The sequence below is a fragment of the Accipiter gentilis genome, chromosome 31, assembly GCF_929443795.1.
Source record: "Accipiter gentilis chromosome 31, bAccGen1.1, whole genome shotgun sequence".
Taxonomy (NCBI): Eukaryota; Metazoa; Chordata; class Aves; order Accipitriformes; family Accipitridae; genus Astur; species Astur gentilis.
The window spans coordinates 12,803,852-12,830,026 of record NC_064910.1 but is presented as its reverse complement, the minus strand read 5'-3'; the positions used below and the strand labels follow the sequence as shown (position 1 = coordinate 12,830,026).

General features: G+C 39.8%; 1 protein-coding gene across 1 annotated transcript; it reads right to left on the bottom strand.

Annotated features, from left to right (window-relative positions):
- Window positions 1-3,396: 3,396 nt before the first annotated feature.
- GYG2 (glycogenin 2) lies at window positions 3,397-23,935 on the bottom strand. Its single transcript, XM_049834501.1, has 8 exons — window positions 23,664-23,935; window positions 17,861-18,002; window positions 15,928-16,102; window positions 14,460-14,622; window positions 13,776-13,902; window positions 12,630-12,852; window positions 11,358-11,498; window positions 3,397-7,493 (listed from the first exon to the last, which is right to left on the bottom strand). The coding sequence occupies exons 1-8, from the start codon at window positions 23,902-23,904 to the stop codon at window positions 7,332-7,334; spliced, it is 1,374 nt and encodes a 457-aa protein (XP_049690458.1). The 5' UTR covers window positions 23,905-23,935; the 3' UTR covers window positions 3,397-7,331.
- Between the last annotated feature and the right edge of the window lie 2,240 nt (window positions 23,936-26,175).

The window sequence follows — 26,175 nt, the reverse complement described above, 5'->3', positions numbered from 1 at the left end:
GGCATTTCTTCAGGTTATTTCCTCTTTTACCTTTCCTCTAAAAAGTCCCCAAGCAAGTTATGTAGAAATTATTCTGCATAAATCAAAGTGCTAATCTGACAATGAGCTGATAGGACACATCAACGTCACACTTGACAGAAGTATCTAAAAATATATTTGTTCTTACTGGTTGATAGCATTTAAATCCACATCAGCATTGCTAAGAACTTGTCAGAAGTTTTGACATTTTTCTGTGGCTGACAAGCACTGAAACCAGAGCAGCTGCATTTTGCTGGATTCATGCAGAAAGAATAGAGCATAAAGGACCATGCATTTTAAAGCCAGTTTGGGCGATTCAGAGATGGAGGAGAAATCTTATTGTTCAGTGGGGAACAAAGCCGAAAGCTCTTCTCTAGAGTCAAATCAGTCAGTTCAGTAACATCTACATTGCCAGTTAAGCATGAGGATAAGCTTTTTCTCAGTTCACCTCACTGCCCTCTCCACCTGCCCACCACCTTCATACACAAGAACATGCCCAGTCACACACTAGGCCACGATCAGAGCATTTACCAGGGGATGGGAAGGTGTTCGAGCACCCACAAAGCAGGTAAGCATAGGTCCAAGCTCCTGCTGACAGACTAGGAAGCCCAGTACATCAGCAAAACCCCTGAACTCCATCTCCAAGCACACTGTGAACGCTTTAGACCCAAGTTTAAAGCCAGGCTAAGAGCTAGCAACATGAGCAGAGTGCATTTGCATCGGCTTATACTGTGTCCATCATGCAAGCCTGCCCTTTACCTCACAGAAAAAAATATCACACCATATAAAAGTAAACGTTAAACATTTGTGCAACACCTCACTCCCCTGAAAGGTAAATTTGCTAAACTGCCATACAGAGTCAGATGCTAAGGACTCACGTGAATATACATGCTGCCTCCCTGACATCCAAACACAGATAATCTCATCTTGGCTGGCATCTGTGGAAAGCCAGAGGGGTTTCGGGCAGGAAGGGGAGGAAACGGGTCCGGCAACACAGAACTGGCTTTTGTTAAGTAACTGTCAGAGACCTCGACCAGGTGTAAGGAAGCAGGCTCTCCCATACAGACAGGGGAAGAGAGTGCACACAGAGCTAATCTGCAGGGGACAAGGAGAACAACGTAATGGGAAATCACCGGATAGGGTGCACCGTGTCACTTCAAAAGCCATCGAGAACAGGAGGCAAGACTATTTTCAGTCCTAAATTCCTTTCACTGTCTAAAGCTAAATGGATCTTAAAAGATGCCAATTTTGAGGAGACAGTGGTAAGCAGGGAAAGGAAGTAAATTATTTTACCTGTTTCCTGCAGATCCTAGCCATGGAGTGGTTGCAGATCTCTTTGTCTGTATACACTCAGAACATGCAAGCTCTGCACAAGCTACTATTCTGATCTCCTGGGAAATATATATTCCCCATAAAGAAGGTGAACCCAACATCACACTTAAGAGTTGCTCTGGTACACACTTCCATAAAATGCATTAATAGGAAAAAAGCTGTTACAGAAACTGTTTGCATTTGAATAATACTGAAAGAAATAAACTTAAGTCAGTTACTGAGGTTTGCCTGAAAAATCATCTGTAATAATCTTTTGCAAAATATATGAATATAAGAATAAGAGCTAAATTATATGCTTTCTCCCTTCTTTCCTCATGGTCTTTCCCTTCATAGAAGAGAGCAAGCACCACATAAAATGGCCTGTTGGGAAGACCTGAGACACCTGGCAAATCTCCAAGCCAGCGTTAACCATAGGAGAATGTGCCTAGACATGGGGAAGCATTAGTCTGTAACAAATGAAGTTTGTTTTTACTGAAAGAGCTGTGGCTAAACTCTATAAATATTTGACATTCATGCTGTATGAAGCTTACTTCCATCTAAATAGCCTGATCATTATTAAATGACACTTGGAATCACTGCATTAGACTGGCTCAACAAAGTATTTGTCGAGTCTCACAGTAGTGAGACAATAAGCTTCTGAGAGACCTCACTTCACTGTGTTTAAATATCAGACAAGTTGCTTTCCTCCCTGCTGGGACCCAAGGGAATGCCAGTGCATGGGTCACAAGATCCCATCATTTGAGGATGCAAAGTAATTGTGTGTATCAAATAAACTGAGAAAAGCAATTTGAGCTCAAAGTTTATCCAGCTTGAAATTCCTGAGAACTCTGAGTATATTTGAGAAGCATCTACATAAATGACCAAAAAGAAAGAGCAAATATAAAAAAAATCTTTTGCTCACCACCAGACTGTATGTCAAAACACACACACATATATATATAGTGTTGAACTGAATAAAATATTGGAAGATATTTGTAGAACATTTTGATTGTAATGTTACATCTAAACAGCTCTGTGAAAATCAGATTTATTAAAAACATAGTTTCTCTTTGAATTACCATACTACTGCATTACTAAGATTTTTTTGAAAGTAAGAAAAAATATTTTTTAAAAAAATCCCAACCCCAGATTTCTGAGATAAATAGGGATACTACAGGTTCCAAACAACCCTGGCTTCTGTTCTGTCATTTGTCTAAAAGCTGCAAGTAAAAGGTTTGGAAACACAAAGAATTTATGGACGTTTAAAAAAAAAAAGTCTTTAAGTAAAACATAAAACAAGTACCCAACCATCAAATTCAATCAGTTGTGTTCCAAGTATTTAATACTATGAGAAGGCTCTGAAAATCATATTTCTCTAAAATAAAACAAATTGCCTGTTTCTGATGTTACACATCTAAAGGAAAACCACCTATATTTATCATGGTTCAGACCCCTGTACAGTACCACGAAAGGGAATAATCCCTTTTCCAAGGCAGTTAATATCATGCCATCCTGAAGTGGGAAAAGTATTAAAATAATCACAAGTTGGAGGCTAGCTCCCTTGGAATTTTAAGGGTTTTTTTCCCCTCCAGTTAGTTGAAGTTGAAAGGGTTCTGACAACAGTCAAAGTAAAATTCAGGAAAAATGCTTGCAATGGTATTTTTTTCCTTTACTCATAGTATATCATTGTCAGTCTTCTAACAATTAGTTTTTATAATGTTTAAAGTCAATTGTATATCGTTGTTCAGGGTTTTTTTAACTATCTTCGCTATGATTATGGTATGCTGTTATTACAAGTTGAAAGCTTATACCAGGATGCAACGTGTTGCTTGAGTGTCACCCCTTTGAACTGTCAGCACCAAAGCAGGACTTTGCAACCAATATACTGAAACACAGACTACTTCAACAACTAGTATTAACTGACATGTATTTTTACAGGCTATTTAAGAATTGACTGCTATACATTTAATCTCATTTATAGGGCTGATTAAAAAAAAAAAACACCAAACCACAGAAATAAAATCCCAAAGTGATGGAGCGAAAATTTGGGGGGGGGAGAATCAAATATATAAAACTTTTTTTTCCATAGACTGACCTGAATACCTTTACACAAAGGTGAAAATATTCAAGATGTGAATTAAGAAAACAGGTCCATCTCATTTTGTTTTCAAAGTCACAGGAATCAAAACAGTTTAGATCAGCAAAACAACAGAATCAGACCTATTAAGGAATAAATAGGCATGTTGCAGACTTGTTTCTATTGAACAAGTAGACATTTTCAGGAGCATGCAACCGTAAAGCCACTCATTCATGGACAACCCAGCCTCCCATTCATGGACAGAAACATCAAGGTAAAACAAACAAACAAACAAAAACCCACTAAGCATTTTTTCAAATACCAGCCTTACAAAACAACTGATGTGAGCTGACTGAACTGGAGAGACAAATAAAACTACTTCTTTCCGAAAAACCCAGTTGGAAAGGTCCTCACAAGACATCAGGCAGTAAAGTGATATTTCAACAACAACCACCTCCTTTTCCTGTAGGCTAGGAAAGTGCATTAACCCACATGTCTAAAATTTTCAAGAATTTTCCTTGTGGCACACCCACACTATCTCCTGTTTATACATGAAAAGCACCCAATAAAACTGTTGTATTGCAAATAAAATCACCCTCTAAGTCTAGCTGTGAGTAACTCGAAGCACATGACAGAAGAATCAGCATGTTTTGTTTTAAACACAAGCTGTCCTCTTTAAAAAAAACAGAGTCTGCCACACAGCAATAGGTCAGAGTCTGGACTTTCAAAATCCTTACAGCTGCTTCTCAGGTCACTAGGGCTTAAACAACACTGACAAAAACCTCTCAGTCACACACATGTACAGACCAGCTGGTAAAAGATCTTTGGCAGTTCTCATTTTATCATGCCATTTTTTTCCCCCTTTAAATTTCATTGAGATTATTATTCTACAGTGCCTTCCAAATTGCCAAAGCGAAAATATGTCTTGTTTAGGGAGGAGTGGTGCCAAACTTAAACTTTCTTTAGCCTAAAAATACCTGGGGCTATACCACACTTTAATGTGGAAGAAATTCCAGGTGAAGCTCGCCAAGTTTTGGGTGTTTTTTTTTTCAAGTCGTGTTTCAACTTAGCAAACCTCAACCCTGTCATTCACAGCAACATGTAGCCCATAACAGCCCCCAGACCTGCTTGTGGCCACAAGATTTCAGAATGATGTCTGTAAGAGCAAAGAATGCTGCCCAAAGCACAGCACTTGTGAATTCTGGAGTACTTGCGAATTCTGGATTCACTTACAAGATTTTCCCTTCTCACACCCTAGTGACAACAGTCCTGTGCCAGAATCCACCATGATACTACATTTCTTGTAATTAGGTCAACATTTTTTGTGTGAAGACAGTACACAAAAACTCGGACAGGGGTTTTAACCACAGCTATGCTTTTCCATGAAATAAAATAAACCAATTGCAGTTGTGCTAATTCAAGAGATTCTAAAGTTTATAATTATGTATGTCTGTAGAAACAATTATAACTCACACCTTTTATTTCTGCTCAGCAAGTAGGGCTAGTATCTCAAAAGCAATTTAATAAAATTTAAAAAACATATTAAAGTAACTAGTCAGTCACAAATAATACTCCCTGGCCCAACAAAAAACCTGTAACTGCATCATCTGATACACACATGACTTCATAGATCCTTTCCATTTCTATTTTATTTCCATGACATCAACGTACTACAGTTCTTTGCAAAACTTTGTATAATCCACACACAGTAATATTTTACATATTAGCACTTTCAACGTATTCCATGACAGCTCATTTTACTACATTCATTTACTATTTTAAAACCTTTCAGTTACTGATATCACATCAGTAATTTTTCTCCCATAATCTAATTAATGTGCCCAGTAAGATCTAGTAGTTACTGTAAAAAGTACAGCTGCATGAAGAATGAGTTCACATTGTTGACTACAGTTTTATACAGTCTTCAAAATCAGTTTGAATTATATTAGCAATAATGCTTATAAAACAGAGAACTTTATCAGAAGTGCACAAATTCACTAAGAAACAGAGATAATCAGTAGATCAAAAGCCACATGAGTAAAAGTACACTGCAGCTACTGTGATCTCCACATAGTGCTGCACTGGGCCACATGCAGCAAGAGGTAGAACACGCCTACCTGTGTTAACTTGCAAAGGTAACCTACACAGGAGAGGCATGCTGTCAAGGGTCCCTTTATGATCGATGGAGAAACTGAGAAGAATCATCTTCTGGCCATCTGACTTCAGAGAACCTAAACATCTAGCTTGAACTAGAAGCTTGAATTCAGCAGACCCACCAAAGAGTTTCCCACTTCAAGAATGCTTAGAATAAATGAGAAATAAAGAACTAGATAAAAATCAGAAATGCCCCACAAAAGTAAAAGCAAATCTACTACTGTGAATATTAGAAAGTAATTCTAAAATACTCAAAGATAATTTTTCTTACTGTAAGGGACCTTTTGACTCTTTTGTTCTATTCCTAATTTGTGCAAGTTATTCCCTGCCCCTCCCCATCCTTTTTGATGGAGGAAAAAGAAACAAAAATTCCTTCCCTCCTACCCTGCCTTTTTCTCCACTAGCACCTATGGCAATCCCTCTGATGTAACATTACATTATTGCTTTTTAAACAGAATTCCCAAGTTATTTCATCAGGTATATCTGTACCAAAATTGGTGACATATTAAGACTGAAATGGTTTCAAGTCCTGGATCAGCACTGCAGAATTCTTATTCTAATACTGAGTGGCATTATGAATAACTGTGTCAAATCTGTTATGATATTAGCATGCCTGTCAAGCTTCTTTCTTTCAAAGTGTTTCTTTTTCCTTGTTTGTTAAGCCAAACTTGCTGAGATTAGTCAAATTTGAATACCCAAATTCACAAAGTAATCCCCCATAAGTATCCTTAATATAATGGAGTCTCATCAGTAGATTTTTCTGGGACTACACTCACAGATTTATTAGTTCCCACACACAGCTATTGTTTAAAAGATCTTCAAAGGGCCTGTTTACTAAAACAAGTGCCAATTGTGTTTTCAGTTGCACTCAAACTGCCTGCAGTATGGGGCCACCATGCTAAACAAGAAGAACGCCTTTGTCAACTGTTGTTTGAAGTACTGTAAACAAATTGATATGAAGCACCAGAAGGTTTACGCCATAGTGTCAGCATTTCTTCCTCTGACTGCACAACTCTGAATATGCGAGTAAAGCTAACATTATTTGAAAAAACAAGAGTATCCTATAGCAACGATATAAAAGGTTAACATACATTATCAGTTTATCTTAAGAGTTTTACACTAGTCTTCATCACCAGTGTGATGAGGCTGAGCAGATTCCTATAAATAGGGAGAACAACCACTAGTGATCTCAGACAAAGCCTGTATTTCCTCTAACCCTAAATATACTTAGATGAAAAAGTTTTGTTGCAGACTCCTATGAGGCCAAGATTTAATCTCCTCACTTTTTTCTCATATTGAAGTCTACACTATGGTTGCCCTTGAAAGTGTTAACTTGGTTTCAAGAACAAGGTTTTCATTTAAATAGTTTTATAGCATCTTCTAAAAGGTACAAGTACTTTTGAAATAATCTCAATTTGTGAGATAATCTCAACTTCCAACATGTTTCACACTCATGACTTTCTGCAGAATGCTATGGGGAAGAGCAGGGAAGAGTGATAAATACGAGAGTTCAAATGCAGAAGGTACCATTCATTATACTTCAGAAGGCACAATGGGAGGACAATGAAGATGAAACACACATAATAAAGATGAGGCACACTTAACAGTTAAAAACCAAGAGTCTCTATCTGTTAATCTTCCCCTAAAATATACAAGGATCCATATCTACCTTCACTTTGGTGTCAAATAAACTATGAAGATAGCCAAGTATTCAAGGACTGCATTTACAGAAGAAACAGAGATCATGATGGCCATTACAGTACACCCCATCTTAATGTAAAAATGCATCCAATTTCTTTTTGATATGTTCAAAAGCATCTTTCCCCATATAGTCCATGCGCCCTTCCTCCCATTTTCTCCGTTCATCTTCTGGACTTGGTTCTTCTGGTTTGAAGTGAATAGACAGCTCTGAAACAGAATGTGCGACCTCATTCTGTGGGAAGAAGCAGAACAGTGAGAAAACAGTCATTTGGTCATTCTCATTTCAGTGCTGTGAAGTTAAACCTTGAATGTCAAACTTCTGCTCTGTACAGTCCCAGTTAAAACAATAAAACAAACAGTATTCAAACATTCATTCTTGTTTTGATAATATGATCTCATTATCCCATGCTTTTACTACTTGTCAAAGCATCTGTGAATATACCAAACATTTATTTTACTTGTCTTAACTCAGACCTTGGCATACTCAGCAACAGAACAATGAGACTATTACAAATACAGCTGGTTTAGAGTAGAGTATCTCCTACAATGAAGTGTAACCATGTATCTATGCAAATTTTGTCTTCAACAGGCTCTCATGTGAATCTAAGTTCCTAGAATTTTTAGTCACTTGTTTTTAGCTGATCTCCAGTGAGGTCAGTATTATTTAGCAGATGTGAGACATTACTTGTATAAAGTACTTTAAAAAGATTTGACACTATTCACTACACCAATAAGTAGTTCATTTTGAATGATGGTCCAAAATTGTGAATCCTGAATCAAGGTCAAGTTATAGGTGCACAAATGCAAGATATGTTATTAGTGATAACTTAAACAACATAAAAGAGAAACTCTGTCCGTGATTGACCAATGCCAGTAAAACCAGAACATCCCGACAATTATAACCAGTAATAAAAGATGAAATATAAAAAGGACTAATCAAGGCAGCTACTGAAAACCTAATTTCAGTACTAACCCAAGAGGCTCCAAGGCAAACAACTCATCTTATGTTATAAACAAAATTGCAATCAACCAGCATGGCCTTCCAGCAAAGCCCGCACAAATTCAATATACAGATGTTTCAGAATAGAATGTAAAGGGCAGGAACCAGTGGCTTAAACCACCTTAATCCCCTGGAATAACCATTGCATCTGCCAATTTGGGGCAGATAAGGCACAAGACTTGCACAAGACCTGCACCTGCAGACCTGGTAAGGTATTTCAAATAGCCAACATGACACTATATGCTTAGGCAACTGCATCCTTCCAGACGTATCCTCACCTGGATCCCACTCTACATGACTTTAAACATGAATAAACACTCTGAAGAGCATGCTTGCTCCCTATTGTGGCAGTGTAAGTCGGCCGTGTAGTATTAATTCTCTTTACATCGAGCCTGTGGTTTTACAAAATGTTACTGGACTTCTAACTAACTTTTGCTGAAGAATAAATCTGAGTTTTAACACCTGTTGGATTTGGTTAGTTGTGCATCCGTAACACCTATATATGCAAATATGCAACAATACTTGGTATTTAATTTTCAGGATTTATATACATGCAACTGCAGTAATGCTTGAAATTCCTTTCTTTACCATTGGCAACCCTTATCAACAGCTTTGGATGCCATTAACAAGACAGGAATCACCATTTTTTTAGAAATGAAGAATTTTAGCTATGGCCCAAACACTCCTGGCTGCACAGGAGCTACAGTTTCACTTACAGTTTTGTTTCTCAATTTTAAAAGTATTTCACCATAGTGCTTCACAATCATACAAAAGGCCTCAATAGAAAAATGACTGTGTTGTGTACCTTACAAGTCCTTGACACCCTGTCATCCCCATCAACGCCAAGTCTGGCACTGCTGTCACACTGTCCACAGATAAATGCAGTGCAAGATCACAAAGAAAAGCCTAGGCTCCATGCCTGACTCACTGTACATTCATTTTCCACTTGCTTGGAAACACCACTTCAGCAGGTAAAAAAAGAAACAAAACAGAACAAAAAAATCCCAATAGCTTTGCTTGTATTAATATTGGAGAGCTAAAATTAGCACCATGCATTTATTACTTGGTGGCTCGCACAGGAAAAGATACATTAAAAAAAACTAGAAGTATAACTGATAGAAAGGGATCATACCCCAGTATTGGAAGCAGTTAGGGAATTACATAGCTAAAAGATTCAAGATTTTATTTACACAATGCATTATAATTAGTTGGGACTTCCCAAAATTATGGTGGAAGCAAAAAGACATGCATGCAGTTATCAACAGATGTACAATGCAGAAAGCTACATGTACCAGTTCTGAGGTTTCCTGAAACCTTGGATGAAACAGGATGAAATACAAGTTGTTCTGAAGGTCTGTCAGGCTGAGAGAGATGGATGTTACAGAACCACTTTGATCAACTTCACATATAGGTTGCTAAAATACAGCCACTGAGGTTTTATTAGGAGAGTATTTTTCCATAGTTTCCTTATCATAAGAATTCATACAATACAAATCGATTTGAGTCTTGGGGTAGGGGAAAGCAGTGGATGGGAGGAAAAGGAATGAAACACTTTATCGCCAAGGACAAAATTCATCTCACTCAGCTTTAGCTATCAAAATGGCACCGAATCTAAGCTCCTACTACAATCAATCTAGGATAAGTACCTCCAGAGGGCAGCTCATCTCATCCTAAAATAGGTTCAAGAGTGGCTGTCATTCTTCAGCAACTACAGAAACAGCCTGGAAAGCTAGCTTACAGTAGATGCCTACCATTCAAGAGGCTAAACTTCAAATGAGAAAAATCGCATTTTAGGGTAATAGCTTGCTCTATAACTGATGAGCTTTTTATATGCATACAATGAGAACAGAACAATGTATTCCAAAACAAAGGTAAAACATACTGCCTAAAACATATTGCGTCAAATATTTGCCTTTGCCATATATCAAAACATAAATGAGTAGACAGACCCCATTCTGAAGTCTTTTCCACCAAAACAATCCCACAAGACTACTGAAGTTAAGCAACAAAAAGTGGAATGATGGTGTTCCTAAGTAAGGACAGAATCAGGCTATTAATTTCTGATTAACATGATCTTCTGATAAACCAATCCTAGTAACTAAAAAAGAAATTTAAATTTGAATGACACTACTTTAAGCGAACATCATGATTTTATTTTTTTTTTTACCCCAAACAAACATCTTTAAAATGTGTCCCTATTTGGTTTGAGCATTTCCAAAGGAGTCAGATGTATGAGGCACACAAGATAAGAATAATTTATTTGCAATAGAGCTGGAAGGTTTGCAATTTTCCTTCAAGCCCCTCCACACCCAGGGTGGACAAGAAAGGAAGGAAGACTACAGTTTTACTTTATGGAGTTAACTGTAGTCGAAAGGGATGAAGCACTGAACATAATAAAAACCACCTTCATCTTACTAGAGAGCAGTGCACAAGTTACAATAGCAGATGACATTAGAACATTAATTGTATTTTCTCCCAATTGTTCCCTGCTGTAGCATGGTTTATCATAAAACATGTAATGACTTACAGCCGTGAAACATTGTGCTATTATGTCCAACTTAATTCCTGCATAAAATAAGGGGAATCAGTGCAACAGAAACCCAAATTTGAGAAGAGTGACAAAAGAACCAGGACCCCTACAGTGAACATCAGTGGATTCTTTTAAGACACTCCTTGTTGCCCACAGAAATTTGGGGAACAGTCTTCCAAGCAACACTTCTGGAAAAAATTTCTACAAAGGAGTGATAGAAAGTATTCTAGCTTTAAATATATTAATTCCCAAGGGTATTAATATTCAAAAGATTACTTTAGTAACAGAAATTTTTTTTATATTACACTTTATTAAGTACCTAACAACTTTCAACAAGTAACCTCTTCGTAAAATTCAATGCAATTTTTTCAACCTCCAGACACATCATGCATGCATGACTAAAGAAAATAGATACTCTTTAGACTGTTCCTGACGCTAGCAAGAAAATTCAATAGCTACAGCTAAATTGAAGATGATATAATCTCCCAGATCAGAAGCATAATTAAGAAAATCTCATTTTAGTGTATCATTTTGTTACTGCATATAGTAATATACAACATACTTACAGCTTTGAAAGTGAGCTCCTCAGGAGAACATGTTGTGGGATATATTTCATATGTCTGCTCTGGAAGCACAGGTATTTGCAGCGAATTGGCCACATAAGGACTGACCTTTTTCAGTGTAATTTCAACTCCATTGAAAGTATGCTAACAAAAACAAGAACATCTCACCACTGAAATGCAATTTTGCAGGAAATTAGTATCTTATTTAAAACAGTTTCACTTCCTTACAGCATTAAAGGAATAAGGTAATAAATTGAAAAAAGTTTGTGGTCCCAGATTCAGAGCATGTTGCAATTTAGATTTTGCACTAAGAAGTATGCCAAGGAGGTAAATCTAACAGGTATTTCCACCTTCATGCTGCTGTAGCTGAAGTATTTCTTTACTGCCCAATTTCTTAAAAATTAAAGCATGTTAAAAGTATGAGAAAAAAACCTACCCATTCCTTCCTCTGCTTTCTAATTTGTGAAGAGGTTAACAAACCAAATTCCTCTCTAGGGCTTTGATGGTAACTGTCCAACTGATCTTATGGGACTATGCAATTAGTTCAGTTACAGTAATAGTCTAATATTTTTTAAAAAATAAGAAAATATTTACATATGCATAAAAGTGATCTTAATTGTCATGTCTCGATACAAAATTAAAAATCATACTTCTACTCATTACTTTATTCTGCTGATCTCCAAGAAATCATCTATTTATCAGCAGATTTTTTTATTCTACTCATGGAAACCATACATTGCTGCACTTCCTTTGAAGAAAAAAAAAAAAGCATGAAGAGCTCAGCAAGTGCTTGATGACATACGAGTACTGACTATAATATCGTAAATGTATTTAACACTGCCTTTGCAAATCCGATTTATTTGTTATGACCCTCAAAATAAGTTGTAATGCAGTTCTGAAAAGGTAAATTTTACTATACTTCAAGGGCTAGTTTGATGGTCTATATCGAGTTATCTTCAAAAAGTCAAAAGTCCATTTGTTTCATAGCTAGATTATCACCTTCTCTAATTTGTATCATACTTTGTGCTTAATTTGCAGAATCTATATATACACATTCCCATACAAACTCTTCAACAATTAAGAAGAAATCTTTGGAAAGCCAATAGTAGTAAAAATCCTTCCTAAAATGCTAGTTTAGATGCTTCTAGAAGCAATCTCTGCTACTACCGATCAACAGATACGTTTTTTCATGCAATTCCTTCCTCAAGCAAACACATAATTTTCAGAATTTTTGTTGCGATTCCAGCATATTCCCACTAACTCCTTATTAGTTACCTTGCATTCCTCAGATTCTGATTCTTCCATCTTTTGAAGTTTTCCTAACAAAGGCAATATACTTGCACTGTATATATTCCACCAGAGGGCAAGAAATGACAGCTGATGAAAAGATCCAGAGGTGGTGCCATCCTGCATAACTCTCTTTGTTTGAAGGTTATATTTGTAGTTCCAGGGCTTCGTTGCTCCCAAAAAGTGAACAACTTTGGCATCTCTACCAAAACTGCAGAGATTAAACATACAGGTCTATACATTAAATATATATATTTTTTTAGTGTACATGAACTGCTAAAGAAATATGCTTACTCTCACTGGTGAGGTAATTTTGACATTTTGCAACACCAACACATTCAATATGAGTATATATTTAGTATTTTTTTCTGTCTTATTAGTTTAAGGTATCTCATTTAGCATACAGAAAAAAAAAAGGCTGCATTGCCATTTGCTTCCAGGTGCTGATTCTAGTAAAGTTCATGAAGGAAAATGACAGGCTTATGCAGTACCATTTCTAGTCCTCCTGCATACTCTGTTCACAAATAAATACCACTTCAAACACTGAATCAACAAAATTGATTATTACTGATCCCATATTAAAAATTTCTAATAAGTACATCATCCTAAGTTTGCCTTCCATTAAGAGTGTTTTGTGCAACTGGAGCAGTAATTCATGACACTCTAAATCCAACTTGCCTTCTGCCAGAAAAGTTTCCTAACTGCATTGTCTGAAGTCATACAATTACTAGCACAAATCTTGTTTCACAGAGAACCTTAAAAAAAAAAAAAAAAAAAAAAAGACAAAACCCCACAACTGTTTCCCATAGAACTGACTGGAAAAGAAGGGAACAACATTCTGAGTAAAGCTGTCAGAACCTAATGCTAAAGTAATCTACATCTTTTCAAATCCGAGAAAAGTTTCCCTGAAACAACATACAAGACAGTGTAGCCAGCTCTGGGACTCAATCTGTGTCCAGATGCAAGACATTCATATTGTATTTCAGCTTTTACTGCATGATTTTTACATAACACCATTTCTGACTGCTGTAATTTATCATCAACAGAATATGGCATTATTATTCTCTCTTATAATAGAATGTTTGTTAACAAACTACAGAGGTTTACAGTCAGTCAGACATGTATACTACTTACTGATTGAAAGCAGGAATGTAGGTGTATACAGCGCTGCTGCTCAAGTTATAGAGGAAAGGTAAGTGTTTGCCAATATCTGCTGTTGCCCAGTTGCTGAAGAAGCTATTCAACAAGCCTTGATCACCCCCTAAAGAACGTAAAAAACTGTATTACCATAATTACTCATACACTCAAATTTACATCAAAATTTCACATCCAAGGATGGGAGTGAGACTGGTGTGTTCATGGGACTGCAACTTGGAGTTGACAATATGGCCATGCGAGCAGGTACAAGTGAATAATACCTGATCCACTCCGATGCAAATTCAGTGTAAATGAAGTCCTATTGTAATATATGAAGAAAGGAGTAGGAAAGGGGTTTGGTCTCCCTCATAGCAGAAGACTGAAGATCAGCTGTATTTCTCTCTCCTAAACCAGACAGCAAAATTAAAACTTACTGAGCAAGACTTAGACACAATGTCTCTTCATTGCCCTTTTCTGGGAAGAACCAGTTCACAATAACTCAATGGGCCTTAACTACAGTGTGAGAGGCAAAGGTCTGCACCTTAAATTTTTGTGGGGGCACAATTACATAAAGCCCGGAGAAGTCCTGCCTTCCTCTTTTCTGCCTGATAACACGGAAAAGCAGCTTACTGAGAAGGAATTGAACATTTTGCACTTCATCCCTTATGCCTTGCCCCTTACCATCAAAGCTGCCATGTTCAGCAGCAAACCGGAGCAGTAGGTTGTAAGTTTTCAAAGAAGGTCGGAATACAAATACACCACTATTAAAGCAGTCAGGCCAGCCAGAATCAGGAGCTGCTGAAAACTCTTCTCGATCAAATAATTCATCGACATTGCAAAGCACCTTAGAGACAGTAGGTAAACACAAAAATTGTTAGAGCAAATGTTTTTCTAGAACACAAGGAGCTAAATCAGTACCAATGGAGTAAATTGCTAGTTTGACCAAGTATATTGTTTGCAGAGCATAAAAGCAGTGGCAATCCAAAATATGCTAGGGGTCAGAATCTCTATTTTTAATATAATAAAGCAACATTAATTGTGGTTCTCCATGATTTCTCTGATCAAAGTGCAAACCCTGTGAAATTATTTCATGAAGCTTGGAAACCCTCCAGAAGATGCCTTTAAATATTATAACATACTATGAAAACACACAATTTCCTTCTTTCTTAGCTCACCTTCCCAGAGTCCACTATTCTCAGAACTGCACCAGAGCTGAATGAAAGCTGGGAATCCAAATAATTTGAGTTAGCAACAGACTGACTAAAGGGGTAGCAGAAAAACTGTCTCATTACCAGTCTTCTAATGTAAGCTAGGCTCATAAATTTGCTCTGGTTTTGTTTTTAAGCTTCACAAGGAAGTGGGAAAAGTCAATTAGGCTAAGGCCAAGATCACTTTTAAAGTTGGTAGAAAGACAGCTGTGGAATCACTGAAAGTCTGGACCCCACCCACAACTGAGCCACTGTGAAAAGAAGCAGAAAATTTTTTTAGGAAACAAATTGCTTCACTGAATTTAAACCAACACACAAATATTTGCCTTCCTCCTTTACTTTAATGTAAAGCAGGAAATCATAAGCCTCCCCACCTCACCCCCTGAGAAGAATAACTTAATTTGGTTTCTAATTCAAATACAATCCTATTAAATTAAAATGCATCCCAGTCTTTTCAAGTGAGCCATGTAAGTGCAGGGGAAGGCTGACATGATTGACCCTGCCAAAATTATAGCCATTTTTATCTCTATACCTCTAAAAAAAAAAAAAAAAAAGAAAAAGAAAAAAGTAATTAATGCTTCCGGGCTTCCCGCTCCCACCTCCTTTTTAAAACTCTGGCCTTCCCAACCAGAGTAAGTCCAAATGAAAGTATATGAGAGAGATCCATTTTAAACATCTGTCAGAAGCCCATTTGCATAGAGTGCGTTTGTGATATCTTTTGAGGACAGTCCTGAGGCTACTCTCAAAACAGGATTTACTTCTATGTAGATAGCAAAACTCTGAGCATTGCCAAACATGCCAGCTGGAGCTTCTGCATTTGTGACCACCAGCAAATCTGGTCAATTCATAGGCCAGTAGGCTGCCTGACAAGGAAGCATCCCACACCCAGAGTAGCTCCTTAAGACAGACACAAATGTTTCCACAGCTCCTGCTCTACTCACCAAAGTGTCTGCATCCATGAAGACACATTTGCTATAATGAGTAAGAGTCCAACAGTGAAGCTTAGTGAAGGTTACACCCAGTTCTGGCCTCTGCATCAGAGCCAAACGGACTGAGTCAGCACTGTCAAGCGTATCCACCTCAATGACTTCGTCAAATACGCTGCGGAGGACAGACCTACCAGAGGAAGCAGTGGAGGGGAAGAAGAGAATTTAAAGAGGTTCATCAGAGTTCACTTCCAGCATAAAAACACTAATACGTAGCACCACTTTTACTATGACAATAACAAAGGCTAGACTGATAGGTTAGAATGAGAAGTCAGAAGTGAAAAGTCCTTGTAAACAGTCTGCTGAAATGACAGCTATCAATCAAGCCATAAACCATCACCCCTTCTACAGGGCAAGCACATCTCAAAAGTGACAGGTGCTGTGCAGAGGAGAAACCAATCCTTATTTTAGTTACTCAATCTCCTATAGAAACACCAATAGAAATTAAAGCAGCTTTCATCCTGCACACTTGACTCTAAAGAACAGTGCGGAACCGTGTTCCCTGTGCATTGCACAGGACGTGGCATGCACTGTCAGTGCAGTCACTTGCACCTATTATGCCCAAGTAAACACAACTTCAGAACTGCACCTTTTAATACAGGTAATATATACTTGCTCACTACTACAAATTGTCTTAAATGAGACTTTTAGGAAGGTATCTTTTCTATACATATCTTCCATGGGAATTTTACGGGTGATACCAAAGTAGGTAATTTTCCTTCAAGACACAAGAAAAAAGTCTTTTAAACACAGCTTATTTATTTACATTACACTATTAACTACAAAGTCCTGGATGTCATACAAACACAAAAAAAGAAAAGCCTGTGCTGATTATCTAGATTGCAGAGTTATTAGCTTTTGCCTGACTGATCTTCAAGGGACAGGAGTTAACTGGGAAGGAACTAAGAGTAGGTAAAGATTTTTAGAAGCATAGTTCAGTAGTGTAATTTTTCTTAAATGCTATCCTTGATTAAAAGATATACTATAAAGGGTTTTCCCCCACTGAATGGGGACGAAAAAACTGATGGACTTAGTATCCACCCCGATGTCAAATGTATACAGTATTCCCTCAGGAAGGTTACAGTGTTCTGACAAAATCCATACTTTAAAAAGGCTGTAAAAACAGCATCTAATCACAGCAAAAATGGGAAAATACTTTTCTTGAGCCAGATGCATTGCAAATACTTTCACATGGCATACAGAAATCAGGAGCTTGCACACTTAAGCCATAGCAGAACTAAGAGTTTAAGTAACTATGGCATGTCATGTTCCTTTTAACAAGCAGCACTGTCCTCCAAATAACAGGGCTTGAGGTCAACACATCAATGAGACTTCTGCATTTCTGTAGTGCTTGTAGTGAATTTCATGCAAGTCTGTAGTACCTGTAGAATCACAACCCAAATTGGAAAGTGATTAAACAAAAAAAGCAGCAGAAAAAAAACCCAAATAATAATTTCTCATCATGATAGCTGTGCACCAATATTTTAAGATTAGTCATCCAAAATCAAGCCCCTAAGGTTTTTGGAGAGTTGTTATGTCACATGTTTTTAGATATCTTGCTCTTTCTAGCAGAGAATCGCTTGGGGAAAAAGAACAGTAGTGCCTTTATCTTGGCTTAAAAGCAGACACCAAAACCCTAGTTCCCAAACTTTCAGCTTATGTTCCCAATTACGGGCTTAAGACAACTTCCAGCCACAAGCTCTACTTCTGCAAATGAATACTTATTAGGCTTACGATCTTATCATGGATGTTATTTGGGACTTCTCTCAGAAATCACTAGCCAAGGGGGAACTTAATGCTGTTAAATCCACAGGAAGCCTATTAAAATCTTTCATGTTGTTGTTCATTCTTCCATAATATCAACCTCCAAAAATACATGAATCCTTACCTCATCCCACTGGAAACCTCTGGTGTAATTAGTACTGCCAGTTTTCTAGATGTCGTATGGTTCCTCAACGACTGTCCGAGAACCAGAGCGCCTTGACAGTACACATCATCGGTAGCAAGGGTCACAAAGGCTTGATCCGTTACTGTGAGGAAATATTCAGAAGAGTCACTTCACAGGTTTAACAAAGGCTCTTTTGACAGGTTTCTTCCTCCTCCAGCTAACCAACAGCCTGCAGTTCCTGTGATAAGCTCTTTTCTCTCCCAAATTCCCCCAGAAGACACAATTGAATGGAAAAGCCAGTGAACGTGACTGCAGAATGTATGTTTCTGAATTTTGTTATTTTTTGTTTGCCTGATTTACATAGTAACAGGTATGAAGTTTTTGGACTAGCCTTAAACAAATAATTCCCTATGTCTTATTGCCTAAACAATCTCAGTCAAAAAAAGCCTATCTGTAAATATTTAGATTTTACATTTATCTAACATAATATAATACAACCTATAAGGAAAATGTTCCGTTTATATAGTGCCAAAAGCTAAGGAAAAAAACAGGCTGTTAAGTACCAGCCAGAAACGTCCTTCTTTCCATAACCTCACTGAATCAACCCAACAGGCATTATTAAGTGCTCTGTCATCTTTGTACTGGAGTAACTGGTGCTGGCTGAACACATGTAGAGAAATTGCTACCAAGACTGGTACACCTCCCAGAAGTTAAGGATCCCTACCTCAAGGAACTCCAAGAGAATCAAAAGTGTTCCTCATTGTCAAGAAACACATGGGAAAAAAGTTACAATAAAAAAAGAAAGAAAGGTACACTCCTGCACAACAGGAGACATAATGTATTTTGTAGAGATACTAGCCTGTGGCAGTATCACCAGGGGCTGCTTCTTCAGCTCTGCCCTCTGACAGAACCACCGTTATCAGGGTTCTCCTGGGGAGAGCCAGAACCTATGATTCAGCAAAGTGAACAGCCTCCTTGGAGCACAAAGATGACCTCAGCATTCTAGGCTGCAGAATTAACCAGAACAAGATGAGCAGGTCACACAGATGAGGGGAATTCCACTGAGGTCTATAGAGCTTCAATAAACACTTGTGTGGGAATACTTGTTTAAAACAACCATCATCTTAAGGGACAAGCAATTACGTTAAATAAATCAAACCAACCGAACAATAACAACAACATAAACACCCTGTCATACAGTTTCCAGGCTCTGTGAGAGACACTACGAAAGAATGTCACAGAACTAGTTGCAGGTCTGAACCCAACAAATGACCTCATGGCTGCCTCAGCCAGGGGCTGCAAAAATGAATGACTTCAAACCTCTAACCTAACATCAAGGTATGCAATAAAGTATGGTTGGTGCTCCTGACAGCCTTCTCAGGTACTAAATATTTCCATTTTTCATGTCCTCCAAATCCAGAGCAAAGCACAGACCCACTGGTGTGCTGTCTTCTCCCCCCGCTTTTTGCCCTACCTCCCACTTATCTCCAGCAGACCTGAATTCGAATCAAGCCCATACACCTTACACTTGCTGACACTGCAACAGATCCCTGCACCTCGGGAGAATCCCAGTAGTGTTAAACTTGGCCAAAAAAATTGAATCATCCATTCAAACTTAAAACAGTTTGCAGATCCCTCAGCTAAGCAAACTCCAGTAACATTTTTAAACACAATTTCCAGAAAAAGCAAATTAAAAAAGGAGCTTTTAAATCTCCCATTATTGTAACAGCTCAAGCAAGTTATAGCTGTTCCAGAAAACGATGAATAAGGAGTTGCTTACATGAAGTGGTTTAAAAGAACAGCTGTGCAAGTAAACTGCTCCTACTACAATCTTCCAAAAGGTTAATCGAATAAATTTAAGCATACATAAAAACCAATACAAAACAAAAAAAGAAAACACTGAAGGCTACTTTAGCAATAAAATGATTCTCAAAAGACACGACAAGTCAGCAAAGAAAAACACTTTTGTGTTAGGCAACAAGCATCTTCAGCCAAACAAAGGTAATAAAAGACTACTGAGAGGAACGTGGGAGGCAGGTTAATACAAAAAGCAAACTGTGAAATGAGTGGGAGTTTAAATCTTAAAATACTGTTTTAAATAACAACCACAAAACTGAACACATACTCTTATTGCTTCTGCAAATTCTTTTAGCTACAGAAGCTGAATCTTTACTTAAGTAATATATCTAAAAATACACATGCTACTCATCAAATAGTTCAGCAAGCTGGCATGGCAAATTACCACATCCTACGGATGCTTTCATGCTTTGTACCTCTGGGGCAAAAGTTGTGGTCAGAACTACAAGGAAGCAAACTGCCGAACAAATACAGCTTCCAAGAAACTCCTGCTAATACCTCACACAGGAAAGAAACCAATTGTCTGTTTTGAGAATCAGATGTGGGACACATATTATGGTCTCCTCTATTAGAGTCAATCACTACAGAGGTAATTAAATAGATAATCAAACTATTGACTGAAACCGTGCAACATTAAAGTATTTCTAGTGCAAAGAGAAGCACATCCTAGCTATTTCAAAATCTTACCAGGCCACCACTAGTCCATTAAGGTTCCACAGGCGGTTTAAAAATCAAAAGATTTTATCATTACTTGTTCTTTCATCTAATCCCTATTTTCAAGAAAGAGGTGTTACTTGACTTACGTCGTTTATCATGTTCTTTGGAACACTGTCCCTATAAGGAAATGTTTTATTTTTATAACTGAAAACTAAGGATCGGATTTTCATATAAACTTGTGAAAGTAAACTGTTTACCTGAAAATTCCCATTTAACTGAAATCAAGGACAATGCTGCGTTAAATCTAATGTACACAGGGTTTCACTCACTGAGCTTAAGCTGCAAAAGAAAAGTTGATCTTTTAAGTTTGAAAGCCAAAGGTCTAGGTATTTAAAAAATAAAATCCAGTCACAGCAAATTTTAAGTGTCAAGTGCACCATTATGCATAACTTTCAAGACTTTGTGCTGAATGACAATAGGATTTTCATGGAAAACACCTAGTGTTAACAATATTTTCAAGTAAATTGTTTTTAAGCTGTGGAACCCTATGGCTAACACCACTGACTCAGTGAATTATGTGAAAAGTAAGTATGTGATCAGAATCACATTAAAACCATGTCACATGAATTTATAAATCTGCTCATTTCTCATCTGGATTACCACACAACACATGAAGATGCAACTTTAGAAATCATTATCATTATAGTTTTGATACCTAACAATAGTTTCTCAGAACAAACCAAGGATTTTCAAGCAAGTAACTTTGGCGAGTTATTTTAGTGCCCAATAGGCAGCTACAGATAGCAACACAGAAAAAAACAGCAAAAGTAACGTGAACCTCTACAGTCAGGGCGATTTTATGTGAAACTTTTTACAGTTTTTTAGCCAAGATCACCAACTTCTGATGCTACTTCCTCACAGCAGTAGTACCTCTGACACTGCCAGAGGAAAAATTCTTCAACTGGCCTGAAAACTAATTCCAGGGTAGCTAAAAGCCTTACTTACAATCCACACCAGCAAGTGGACAGTGGTGCTCACTTTGATGTTCAAATTAAAAAGAGAGAAGGAATGAACAAACACCAGGTACCCAATGAGAATCAGGAGTGACTCATAATAACAAGCACTGAATGAACCACGTGCACCTGCCAGCTTCAAGACAAGTTTAAGGAGGGTAGGGGCTTTTTCCATAATCCACTAGACATAGCTTCTTAAGCGTATTTTGGTCTTTCTTCTGATAGACAGAGAGAGGATAAATGTGCTCTAGCTGTGGCTCCTACAGTAACAACTCAAATTTGCCAAGTCACCCGCTCCAAAATTGCAATAGGAGACAAGAGGTTCATATGCTACAACTTTCCTACAAGCATATTCTAAATAACACATTGCTGCCTTATGTATAAGAGTAGATAAACCAACAGCTAAAAGCCTCCAACAGGCTGGTTAGGGCCCCAGTACGTACTGCCATTTATAATAACCAATGCTGTCTCATTGCTTTCTTAAATTCCTCCCTGGTACCATCTGTTGCTCTTTTATCACCTCCCCCCTTCTACTTGAGACACAATCTGCAGGACTGGCAGGCAGCAGTCTGGACCTCTGTCCACTGAGCCCAACGCACCCTTCTGAAACCCCGAGCGACAATGACATAACACAGCCCCAACTCACATCACGTTTTCTAACAACAATTTTGTTACTTCCCCTCGCACACATAGGTCTCTATGAATCCTCCCCCAGAAGCATGTCTTAGTGAAGATGTGTTAGATTACTACAAAGATAAAGAAAGCTACAGGCCTTCTCACTTCCCTGACCTAACACAACCATATCAGAAGCACTTGGAACAAAAAGCTCTGCTCCAGCTGACACCCACAACCTTGAAGGCAGTCAAAAAGTATTTTAAGTAGGTAAAATGAATAATGATGTCAGACAATAACCTATGTCAGACCACCATCAGAAATTATTATGCAAGTTTTCAGCAAGGAGGCAGTTCTTGCCCTGGTAAACAAATGACAGCTGGCAGTTTTAATTCCCATGCTTCCTTGGTCTGGGCCCAATAGTAGAAATATTTACATTACTGACGAAGGTGGCATAACCAACACTTTACACAGTCCTTTTTATAACAGAATATAAATTGACATTTGATGGCATGCAATATTTCTCTTGGTTTAATGAAGTTCTGCCTGGTCCAAACCCAGATTCTCTCTTATCCGTTATTAAAACGATAGTGAACTTTAGTAGACAGGATTACGACTGTTATCTTGGAAGACTACGCAAAGAGAACTTGTTTCTCATTTTGTTTAGCTTTTACTATGTATCTTTCAGTTAAGAACAGTTACATTCTGCTTCAAGACCCTGCAGTTCTGTTATTCAACAGATAGTAAATGATCCTGATGAAAAATCAAATGCAACATTATAATATGCAAATAAGCACAGCACCCAAAACTAGTTCCAAAATAGCAACATACCAGTTTGAAATAAAGTAGTAATAATTGATTAAGCAATCCAGAGACAGCACAGAGGACGTGACACGTATCAAGTTATACATTTCCAGTCTTTCCACCTTCCTTTCAAAAAAAAAAAACACAACAAAGAACCGCACAATCCTCTAATCCTTTAATTAATGCAGACTCCCTTTCTACATCTTCCCCCAGCACTGAGGTGCCATATACATAAATTCAAACAGGATTCACCTGGCCGAATGCCCAAGGAAGGTATGTCCTCAACACCCTGCAAACGGTTCAACAAGCCCATCTTCGGGGGGCTGCTGCTCAACTTTTTCCTCGGTTTTGAGAGCACGTTCAAGAAACGGAACGGCACCCGCACCCACCCCGCAGTCGTGGCTTTAAGGGACTTTATCCTCAAGTCCCTCAAGGCTTTAAGCATAACTGAACAAAACCAATAGCGCTGCTACGTTAGAAGGGACATGAGCAAGGTTTCCCCGAATCTGTCTGAGCCCGAGGGAGCCCACCCCAGCCTGTCACCCTGCAGATCCACCAGGAAAACACACGGAGGCCTGGGTAGGCCAATCCGTACGTACAAGCAGAACACATAAATGAGTTTAGCTCTTTCATCCCACCAGACAGTTTAAATCCTAATCCGAGGCTGCTAATTCCAGCACAGCGCTCTGCTGATAACTAAACACCGGAGACCCTCCACCGCAGCGGGGCGGGAGGAGGGAGCAGGCCCCGGAGGAGCCCGGCCCGCGCCGCCCCGCCGCCCCCGAGAGGCGGCCGAGCACAAACGAAGCGGGGCGCTGCCAAAGGCGACGGCAGCCCCTCGGGCAGAGGAGCCGCGGTACTCACCGGACATCCTGCGGCAGGCGGGAGCCCGCCGGGCAGGGGCAGGGACGGGGGCTCGGGCGGACCCGGACCCGGACCCAGGCCCGCGGCGCCCACCTCTGCGGCCGCCGCCGCCGCCGCCTCACCTGCTCGCGGCGGGCCCGATAAACCGCGAAATGGGATTAGCCTCTTTCCTGCTGAAGGCAGTGGCAGGTGAATTATATTCGCAGGGACTGCTGCGCAGCAGCAGAGAAACGGCATTAGCGGCAGAGACCATTGGGGAGGGTTGGCGCGACCCAGCCCGCCCCCCCCCCCCCCCCCCCCCCCCCTTTCCCCGTTGCCCGGCGTTGCCTTTACTGCAAGGGGGCCATCCTCCTCTCGCCCCCTGCCCCGCCGTGGGCCCCCTGCCCCGCCGCTGTCCCCCGCGGCGGGGCAGAGCCCGGCGCTCGGCCCCCACGGCCGCCGCCTGACGGGGGCCACGCCGCCGCCCGCTGCTCCGGGGCCCCCCACACCCGGCGCCCACCCCACACGCCCCCACGCGCGGCGGCGGCACTGCGGCGCCCCCTGGCGGCGCGGCGAGGCGCCGCGCTCCCGCGCCACTGGCCCGAAGCCCTCCCGTCATGGCGGGGGTCGGGGGTCCCTCGCCTCCCCCCGCTTTTCCCTCCCGTCCCGTCCCCTGCGCCCTGCCCGGGGGCGCTGAGGGAAGGAGAGGGACCTCCTGGCCCCCGCTCCCGCCGTCGTTTCCAGGCTCCCGGGCGAGGGGCCGGCGGGGCTGCGCGGTGGCTCGGGAGAAGAGCGATCCCTGTGGGAGGGACGGAGGAGCGCCCGGCCGCGGCGGCCGTACGGGGAGCTGCGGCCTGCGTGGGCCGGAGGGTGGCGGCGGCAGGCTGACAAAACGGGGGGCGTGTGGGCCGCGTCCCGCCACCCGTGCTTCTCCCGCACCCCGCGCACGTCGCCTGCAACACAGCCTCCACACCACGCACGCTCCTGTGCGGAGCCGGAGGGGAAGCAAGGTAAGGTGGGGGAGACTCCGCCACGTTGCCCTTTGAGGAAAGCATCGACGCCTTTGATGGCAGAGATGGCAGAGTGAGGAAAAAAAGACCGTGGAGCAGGAGTGCAGGGACTCCGGCGTGGCTTACGGCGACCCAGATAGGTGGGATTCACGGCTGGTTAAGGGAGTCTGCCCCGTGACGTGTGTGTCGCCACCATAACCCCCACAGGTGGACGCAGTCTGATAACTTGCCACACAGGTAAAAAATGTTTTCAGAGAGCTTGTGCTATTCGGAGTGCTATATATATCTTCACATATGTGTATATAAGCACATGTATTCACATAGAGTATAGGCAAGGTAGTTTTAGCCTGACCTGTTCTGTGAACACCAGTAACTGCTTAGCAGAGGACAGCGGTTTAAGACAGTGTGCCACTGAAGAAAATGCACATACCTTTAAAAATTAAACCTTTCTTTGCAACGATTTGCAAGTGATCGGTGTTGCCACTCCAGGCTGCAGCATTTCTTCTCTCACACACGGGGAGTATTCTAAAGGACCACCGGAGAAGATGATGTGATCGCTCCAGTAGTGGCAGAGGTGTTTAAGAAGGAAGGACATAAATGCATAGGAAATCAAGCTTTATTTATCCCGCAGAAACAAAATTCTCAGGAAATGTGCTCATCATCTGCTCACATAGGGAGGTCAACTAAACAATGTGCTTATGAGTAGCAAGATCACTATTGTAGATATTTCTACTGGCAGATCTCTTTCAATTGGGGCACTTCATAATCAACAAAAGCATTTTCTTGGTAATAAAAGAGATGTCTACATTTAGATGATTTTCTGTTTTACTTGTGTACCAGCAACTTTTTTACAGCATAGAATAGACTTAAAATGTCAGAGCCAGTAATACAAGCTAGAGTTCTGATGGTCTAACAGCCAGTTTATATTCCTTTCTTCCCCTCCAGATTTAAATACATTAGAGCTTCCCTACATAAACCCCCAATTATGTGAAATAACAATACAAATTAGTATTAAAATAATGACATTATTATTGTCATCATAATTATCATTATCACTATCATCATCATCATCGTCCTAGTTAAAATGGAAATTAACACTGAAAAGTGTGCCTGCACACTGGTATATTGGTCATATGTTGGTGTCATTAGGCCAAGGAGCTTCAGAAGTTTAAACATTGGGGGAGGGCAGGGTTTACCAATTCAAGTTCATGGTTTTTCCTCAAATTCTCCATAATAAAATCTGCTTTTTGGCTAATAATATTAACACAAACACTTTCAGCTGAGTCAGAAATTCTTTTGAAAATATTATGAACAAATTTAAATAAATGGTAATAATATTTCAAAATGAAAAATCTTATTAATGCATATAGATCCTTCTCTGGATACTGCTTCTGAAAAAAAAAAATTATTCTTAAGCCATTTTCTTTTTTTTCCTTAATGTCTTTAATTTGAAGCATTTCTTTCTCTTCCCAAGCAGGACATAGATGGATTTGTATATAAAAGGTTTCAGCCAGCACAT